At 50.7% G+C, this 9,039-nt stretch overlaps 1 protein-coding gene across 1 annotated transcript; it reads right to left on the reverse strand.

Annotated features, from left to right (window-relative positions):
* Nucleotides 1-641: 641 nt before the first annotated feature.
* Nucleotides 642-8,104, reverse strand: LOC147358766 (proteoglycan 3-like). The gene is made up of 5 exons (XM_086338731.1): nt 7,961-8,104; nt 7,227-7,525; nt 2,865-2,996; nt 1,569-1,680; nt 642-809 (listed from the first exon to the last, which is right to left on the reverse strand). Exons 1-5 carry the CDS (start codon nt 8,019-8,021, stop codon nt 751-753), a joined length of 663 nt encoding a protein of 220 aa, XP_086194857.1. The 5' UTR covers nt 8,022-8,104; the 3' UTR covers nt 642-750.
* Nucleotides 8,105-9,039: the final 935 nt, after the last annotated feature.

The raw sequence follows: 9,039 nt of genomic DNA on the forward strand, positions 1-9,039 counted from the left end.
AAGGTGGGAGGAGAAGGGGACGACAGAGGATGAGATGGTTGGATGGCATCATCGACTCAATGGACATGAGTTTGAGTGAACTCCGGGAGTTGGTGATGGACAAGGAGGCCTGGTGTGGTGCCGTCCAGAGGGTTGCAAAGAGTCGGACACGACTGAGGGACTGAACTGAACCGAGCTGAACTGAACCTGAGGTGAAAACGATGCAGAGCTGGAGGAGGCGTCCACCCCTCGAGGAGGTTTCTCTGCGCACCTTGTGGAGACCCCTGGTGGGACCTCCCGTCTCCACCCAATTCTTAAATCCACCATGTGGCCTCCATTCTGGAAAGTTGTCACTTCCAACCCCGCCCCACACGCCTCATTCAATCCAGACCAAGAGGGCCAGTTGCCCAACTGCTCACCAAAGGCTTTCTTCCGCGGGACCCTGGGAAAGGGTCTTCTGGAGCCAGACACCCGTCCTCGCCTGGCCCACCCCCACCCCAAGCTGGCGCTGCAGCCAAAAACCCCGGCGCCCCAACCCCCTGGCCCTCACCACTCAGCCGTCCTGCTCCAGCTTTTAAACTCCTCAAAGAACTGAGAGCTTCCGAGATTTCCCAACCCCGAAGAGTCCTCCAGCGTGCGCAATGAAGAAAACAGTCAGGAGATGCTGTGAGAAGTGTAGTTTTTATGACGTGGACAAGCGAGGGGCAAGGGGGCCAGGGGTGGGGCGGGGCAGCCAGGATGGTGGAGAGGCAGGGTCTCCACGCCTCTGGTTTAGAAGGCACAGACAAAGGGCAGCCGCCTCTTGCATGAAGCTCGTCGCCAGTGACCCCCTGGTGGCACAGAGCACAGTGATGTCAGTTGCCCACCTGAGTGTGTCCCCCCAACCCCCACCGTCAGGAACCTCTCAGGTCAGGCACCTCACCATTTCCCAGCAATCTGAGGGCCGTATGTCTCCCCATGTCCCAGCTAGTTACAATCACTGATCTCTTCCCTTGCAGAGACAGTGTGCTAAGGGCTTCCTATGGACTGTCCTTCCATCCTCACAGTGACGCCAAGAGGTCAGGGCTGTCAGCACTCCCATTTCACAGATGGGGAAAACTGAGGCTCGGAGGAGTGATAACCTGCTCTGATCTCAGCAGACAAGTGGTAGAGCCAGTTGAGGACCTCGGCCATCTGACTGCAGCCCGTGTGGTCTTCGCCCCTGTTCTAAACTCCCGCACGTCGGGCAGCCGTGCTGTTGGGAGCTGGGGAATCATCTGTCAGCTGGCCCTAGTTCCCACATCTTTCCCGTGTCCCTCAGCCACACTTCACATTATCAAGTGTCCCTCCTGTCTGTCCCACACTCTCTCCTTGTCACCATCCCGTCAGAGGAAGGGAGGGAGCCTCGCTGAGTCTGGAGGACACAGAGCCCCCAGCCCGTCCAGGACCCCTCACTGTGGCTCTGAGGATCCCTGCACCTCAGCCCGGCTCACACACAGGGCGGGGTTCTCCAGTGGGGGAGGCTGTGTGAGGGGAGGCGTGTCTGTGCAACTCACAGGGGCCTGTGTGCGAGTCCACCCCCACCTCGTCCGGGCGCGTGGCCCCCTCACCTCTGGTGCACAGGGTTATACAGTGGCCTCTGCCATTCCCAGGCTGCCCTCGGGCCCAGTATCCAAAATTCCAGCGACTCCCATCAGTCCAGCGAAATCTCCTGCAACGGGACTAGAGAAGAGAGGCTGGGTCAGAGGGCGGAGGTCCAGGAAGACAGGTGCTGGGGCTCCTGAGTCCCCTGAGCATCCCTCCTGGACGTCTATAATCTCCTCTCACTGTGTCACCTGGATAGGACCCCACCGTACAGACCCACCCCCAACGGTTTACAGGTAATGACACGGAAGAGCAAACATCGCTTCCAGCTCTCACGCAGAGCAGGCTTCTCAAACTTCACTGAGCAGACACATCTCCTAGGGATCTGGTGGAAATGTGGATTCTGATCCAGGACGTCTGGGGTGCGGCCCAGGACCCTGTATTTCAACAAGCTACCGGGTGATGTTGATACTCTGGTCCCTGGACCACATATGAGCAGCAAATGTGACAGCACTTACTCAGGCACCGCCCCCAGGGTCACTCTGAGAGAAGGACCCACTCAGAGATGAGGACACTGAAATATGGAGGCAGGCATTCAGCCAGTAATGCACAGAGCTGGGTATGAACTCTACTTCCTGACTCCACTGATTTGCCGATAAATGTTTAACAGTCAGCTTTGGTGGAAGGTATGAGGCAGAGGAAAGAAAGAACCCTGTTTATAATAATTGTCCATTTCTCTGTGTAAATGCACCCACCATGGCAGATTTCAAGCTGCAAGCGTGAAGCCACTGAACACGGGTGAGGAGGAGAAGCGCTCAGTCATCACGTCTCCTACATCAGCACAAGCCAGCTTCCTGGGCCAGGATGAGGCTCGATGGGGGCAGGTGGTGCCTTGAGGCATTCAGAAACGCCCGAGCCCCGGGCCTCCCCTGGTGGTCCAGTGGTGAAGAAGCTGCCTGCCCTTGAAGAAGCTGCCTTGCCCAGCCATGGGTTCGATCCCTGGTCCTGGAAGACCCCACGTGCCGCAGAGGAGCTAAGCCCTGGCATCAAAGCTACTGAGCGGGGTCTGTCAAGCGTTCAGCAGCAGCTGTGAAGGCCGGCACCCTAGAGCCCATGCTGTGCAGCATGAGAAGCCACCTGTGAGAAGCCTGAGCACCGCAAGGAGGCAGCAACCCCCGCCGGCGGCAACTGGAGAAAGCGCGGGTGCAGCGACAAAGACCCAACCCCATCGTAAACAATGAAAATTTAAAAAAATAATGGATTCACTCTGCAGTATCAAATCACCTTAAAAAAAAAAGACCTGAGAACTGACCCTCACTTACCCTGCCCGTGATAAAGCCTCCGATCCAGACCTGTGACTGGTTGGTCCTTCTTGACCAGCGTGTCACACGATAGTCAAAGCGGTAGTTGTGGATGGAGACGAGGTTGCCTCGGTAGCAACGCCTGCAGATTCTCTGCAGAGAGACGAAGTGGGGTAGAAACTCACTGTTTTCTTGCAAGGCCCTCAGCCTCCACAAGAGACCCCCCACATCCTTTCCCAGCTCAGAAATCAGAGGTCTACAGCCCCCCTGAATCCCATCTCTTGCTTCTTTATTTGACATCAGGAACTTCTTGCAGTAAAGACTAATAATACTCAGAATAACTAGAAGCACCATTTTAAAATGTTTTCATATTATTTTCATATGGAATTATTTAATAGATGTATACAAAATAACATTATACTTGAAAGATGTTTAAAGTGGTTATTCACTTGTTCTGGCCTTTACTTTGCATCTTGATCTCCAAGGTCAAATGCTTTCTTATCCTCTTTTAATTTTCAGTTGGAGGATAATTGCTTAACAGTGTTATGTTGCTTTCTGCTGAACAGCAGTGTGGATCAGTCACAGGTACACATAAATCCCCCCGCTTCTGAGCCTCCCTCCCACTCCCATGGCCAGCGTTTATGGAGAGCTTACAGTGACCCAAGGACCATTCTCCCTTCATGGATCACAGCACTGTCCTGGCAAAAGAGCTTGTGTAACTCAGTGAAGGTCTCAGTGATGCCATGTGGGGCCATCCAAGACGGATGGGTCACATGGAGGGTCCTGACGAAACCTGGCCCACTGGAGGAGGGAATGGCCAACCACTCCAGCATTCTTGCTGTGAGAACTTCATGCACAGTATGAAAAGCCTAAAAGATATGATACTAGAAGATGAGACCCCAGGTTGGAAGGTGTCCTGTATGCAGCTGAGGAGGAGTGGAGGGCAATTACAACAGTTCCAGAAAGAACGAAGCAACTGGGCCAAAGCAAAAACAATGCTCAATTATGGATGCATCTGGTGGTGCAGGTCTGATGCTATAAAGAGCAATATTGCATAGGAACCTGGAGTGTTAGGTCTGTGAATCAGGGTGAGTTAGGCTTGGTCAAGTAGGAGATGACAGTGAACTAGAATGATGGGAAGGGGCAAATATGATTCACATGACCACACATCAACTAGTGAAGGCAAGAACCCCTTGGGAGAAATGGAGTAGCCCTCACAGCCAACAAGAGCCTGAAATGCAGTGCTTGGGTGGGACCGAAAAATGACAGGATGATCTCTGTTTGTCTCCAAGGCAAATCACTCGAAATGACACTAATCCAAGTCTATGCCCCAGCCACTGATGCTGAAGACGCTGAAGTTGACCAGTTCTACGATGACGTATAAGACCTTCTAGAACTAATACACAGAAAATGATGTCCTTTTCATCACAGGGGACTGGCGTGCAAAAGAGAGAAGTCAAGAGGTCCCTGGAGTAACAGGCAAGTTTGGCCTTGGAGTACAGCATGAGCGGGGCAAAGGTTGACAGAGTTCTGTCGTGAAAATGCACTGGTCACAGCAATCACTCTCTTTCAACAACAGAAACGATGACACTACCCATAGACTTCGCCACATGGCCAACACTGAAGTCAGATTATATTCTTTGCAGCCAAAGATGGAGAAGCTCTATGCAGTCAGCAAAAACAAGACCAGGAGCTGACTGTGGCTCAGACCATGAACTCCTTATTGCCAAATTCAGGCTTAAAATGAAGAAAGTAGGGAAAACCCCTTAGGCAATTCAGGTAGGACCTAAATCAAATCCCTTTTGATTATACAGTGGAGATGAAAAATAGATTCAAGGGATTAGATCTGAGAGACAAGGGGGCCTGAAGAACTATGGATGAGGTTCGTAACATTGTACAGGAAGCGGTGACCAAAACCATCCCCAAGAAAAAGGAATGCATTAAGGCAAAGTGGTTATCTCAGGAGGCTTTACAAATAGCTGAGGGAAGAAGTGAAGCCGAAGGCAAAGGAGAAAAGGAAAGATATTCCCACCTAACTGTGGAGCTCCAGAGAACAGCAAGGAGAGATAAGAAGGTCTTCTTAAATGAACAATGCAAAGAAGTAGAGAAAAATAATAGAATGGAAAAGAGTAAAGATTTCTTCAATAAAATTAGAGATAGCAGGGAACATTTCATGCAAACATGGGCAAAATAAAGGACATAAATAGTGAAGACCTAACAGAAGTAGAAGAGATTAAGAACAGGAGGCAAGAAGACACAGAAGAACTGTACAGAAAAAGTCTTAGTGACTCAGATGACCACTATGGTGTGGCCACTCAACTAGAGCCAGACATCCTGGAGGGTGAAATCAAGTGGGACTTAGGAAGCATCACTACAAAAAAGCTAGGTGAAGTTATGGAATTCCAGCTGTGCTACATAAAATCCTAAAAGTTGATACTACTAAAGTGCTGCACTCAATCAGTTCAGTTCAGTTAAGTCACTCAGTTGTGTCTGATTCTTTGTGACCCCATGGACTGCAGCATGCCAGGCTTCCCCATCCATCACCAACTGCACTCAGGATGTCAGAAAATTTAGAAAACTCAGCAGTGGCCACAGACTGGAAAAGGTCAATTTTCATTCTTATCCCAAAGAACAGCAATGCCAAAGAATGTTTAAGCTACCATACAATTGTGCTCATCTCACATGCTAGCAGGGTCATGCTCAAAATCCTTCAAGCTAGGCTTCAGCAGTGTGAACCAAGAACTTCCAGATGTACAAGCTGGATTTACAAAAGGCAGAGGAATCAGAGATCAAATAGCCAACATTCATTGGATCATAGAGGGAAAAAAGTGCATTCCAAAAAATATCTACTTCTGCTTCATTGACTACACAAGAGCCTTTGACTGTGTAGATCACTACAAGCTGTGGGAAATTCTTAAAGAGATGGAAATAACAGACCACCTTACCTGTCTCCTAAAAAACCTGTATGTGGATCAAGAAGCCACAGTTAGAACTGGACATGGGACAACAGACTGGTTCAAAATTGGGAAAGGAGTATGTCAAGGCTATATATTGTCACCCTGTTTATTTAACTCATATGCAGAGTAAATCATGAAAGATGCAGGCTGGATGAATCACAAGCTGGAATCAAGAATACCAGGAGAAATATCAACAACCTCAGATATGCAGACAATATAATTCTAATGACAGAAAGTGAAGAGGAAGTGAAGAACCTCTTGATGAGGGTGAAAGAGGAGAATGGGAAAAGCTGGCTTAAAATTCAATATTCAAAAAGCTAAGATTATGGCATCTGGTCCCATCACTTTTTGGCAAATAGAAGGGGAAAAAGTGGAAGCAGTGATAGATTTATTTTCTTGGGCTCCAAAATCACTGCAGATGGTGACTGCAGCCAAGAAATTAAAACATGTTTGCTCCTTGGAAGAAAAGCTGTGACAAACCAAGACAGCATATTAAAAAGAAGAGACATCGCTTTACCACCAAAGGTCCATAGAGTCAAAGCTATGGTTTTTACAGTAGGCATGTACGGGGGTAAGGGTTGGATCATAAAGAACACTGAGTGCTAAAGATTGATGCTTTCATATTGCAATGTTGGAGAAGACTCTTGACAGTCCCTTGGATTACAAGGAGATCAAATCAGTCAATCCTAAAGAAAATCAACCCTGATGATGATTTGAAGGACTGAAGCTGAAGCTAAAGCCGAAGCTCCGATACTTTGGCCATCTGATGTGAAGAGCTGGCTCATTGGAAAAGAGTGACACTGGAAAAGATTGAAGGCAAAAGGAGAAGGGGGTGGCAGAGGATGAGATGCTTGGATGGCATCACTGACTCAATGGATATGAGTTTGAGCAAGCTCCAGGAGATGGGGAAGGACAGGGAAGCCTGAAGTGCTACACTCTATGGGATCAAAAAGAGTGGGGCACAACTTCGTGACTGAACAACAACAGACTATTCTAAATACTTCCCATGTGTTAGCTAATCCTCACCATAACTCTCTCTGAGAGGTGGTATCATACATCTCCATTTTACAAATGAAGATACAGGAGCCCTGAAAGGTGAAGTGACTTGCCCAAATAAAATAGCTGATGAAGGCAGAGCCAGGACACAACACAGGAGTCTCTTACACCAAAGCTTTTTATCTAAACTAGTGGCTCTCAGAGTGCACTTTCTAGACCAACAATATCATCACCTAGGAATTTGTTATAAACCCTCACACCCCGGATTTACTAATCTAGAAACTGAGGTGATGGGGCCCAGAAATCTGTGCTTTAACAAGACTTCTGGTGGATACTAGGCTTGGAGAACCCCTAGTCTAAATAATAGAGAGAGAAGGCTGAATCCACTCTGGTCTCCCAACTCCTTGGGAGCAGCCTCGCTGCCGCTTACCTGAGCATGCCTAAACCTCCTTGGGGTCCGCACAAATCTGTAGTAGCACCTCTTGCACTCAGGACCACCAGGAAGTTGCACTGTCTCCTCTTCCTTGGGGCACTGCACGTCCTCATCTAAGTCATCTGGGTCTGACTCTGAGTCCCCCTCATCGTCGTGGGCGTCCTCGGCCTCCTCTCCCCCCGACTCCACCACCTCACCACTCAGGGCCAGCTCTCCTTCCTGCCCCCCTGAGCCTTCAGCATCCTGGCTCAGGTCTGCCTGTGTCTCCGGACTGCCCACATGGGGGGCATCATTCTCTGCAAAGAAGAAACAACCCGCCATCAGACCAGGTACCACCTTCCTCCAGGACCACGGACAGCTCTGATGGCTCCACCCAGTCTTCCTAGGGACCCCATCTGGAACCAAAGACGGGAGGGATCCCTTGGGGGTTGGATGAGCCAGAATTCTTGCATCACACACACAAATGCATGAGAACCTGATGCCAGCTGACACCACGTGCGGGTAATTTGGGAGTGAGAGATGTGAGAAACCCTCATCTTCATAGGGGGTGTTTTCCCTTGCAAAGGAGCCCTGGGGGAATGTTCAGGTCACAGCTCTGGGTCCAGGAGAAATCTAACTAGAGAGGGGCTGGGGCAACTGAACAGTGGGCTGTGGCCCTGGACCTACCAGAGCAAAAAACAACACAGGAAAGATGAGAGGAAGATGGATGAGAAGGGAAGGGGAGCACTCACCCAGATAGAGAGCAGAAACTGTCCCCAGCAGCAGAAGGAGCAGGAGCAGGCAGCCTTTCATGTTCCTACAGTCGTCTTATGACAGACACACAGCTCCACGATCCCTCCTGAGGTCTTCCCTTGTGTCTGCACGGCCCCTGGAACACAGTGGAGAGGCAGGGTCTGCTCAACTGGTAGATTAAAGGGCAAAGTAGAGAGCTTCCTTGTCTCCCAGCGAACAGACCCCGAGCTGGAGGATCAGGGGAAGAGCAGGGGGTTGTCAGCCCAAGTCCCTTTTCCTGAGAGAACATCACTGCTCCCTGGGACAGAGCTCAGCTCAGACCAGCATTCCTGCAAGAACAAGCGTGCTCACCTTCAGGGCCAGAGTCAGACACACTGGGGAAGAAGGGGGAGGACAGGGGTCATTATGGTGCACAGGACCGGAGTCCCCGCTGGTTCCCATACAGAGCCCGGGTTCTTCCCAGCCCTGGACCTGTCCTCCCGGGGAAGCCGAGGGAGTCTTACCTCCTGAGAGTCTGAAGCCTCCGCTCTCAGCCTCTGGCTATTGGCGCACAGAAGCTGCCCTTATACCAGGCTTTGGGGAAGTGGGAAGAGGCCAGGAGGATTGCCCCAGGCTAGGGGGTTGGACAGCGGGGCTGATAAGAGGTTGGCTCAGTCCTCCCACCCTTGGGCCGTGCTCTCTGTTGGGACGCCAGGGACCTGCCTCCTGTTTGGACATAGATGTCCCAACACCCTAGTAGGCTCCAGAAGCCCCCACGACTACTGTCCAGACTGAATTTTTATCAGTGCCCCTAAAGGGTGCAGGTCTGTACAATCCTCTTCAGTCCCAGAAGCAGCCTTCCCTGGGTCAGTTTTCCAGCAAATGCCATGGAGGATCCGGGGGCAGGGAGACCAGGGGGAGGAGGGGGAGGGTAAGGGAGGCTCGGCCCTCCAGAGCTCTTGTTGGGCTGTGTGTGCACGCTTCCTGTGCGTCACATCCCTGGATCCTCTCCTTGCTCACCTCGGTCCCACGAGGACGTGCGATCAGCCCGACTTCACTGATGTGAAGAGTGAGATTCAGAGAGGGCAGGTGACTTGCC

This window comes from Bos grunniens, chromosome 15 (assembly GCF_055505025.1).
Source record: "Bos grunniens cultivar Pamir isolate PY7600 chromosome 15, Bosgru_T2T1.0, whole genome shotgun sequence".
In the NCBI taxonomy this organism is placed as follows: Eukaryota; Metazoa; Chordata; class Mammalia; order Artiodactyla; family Bovidae; genus Bos; species Bos grunniens.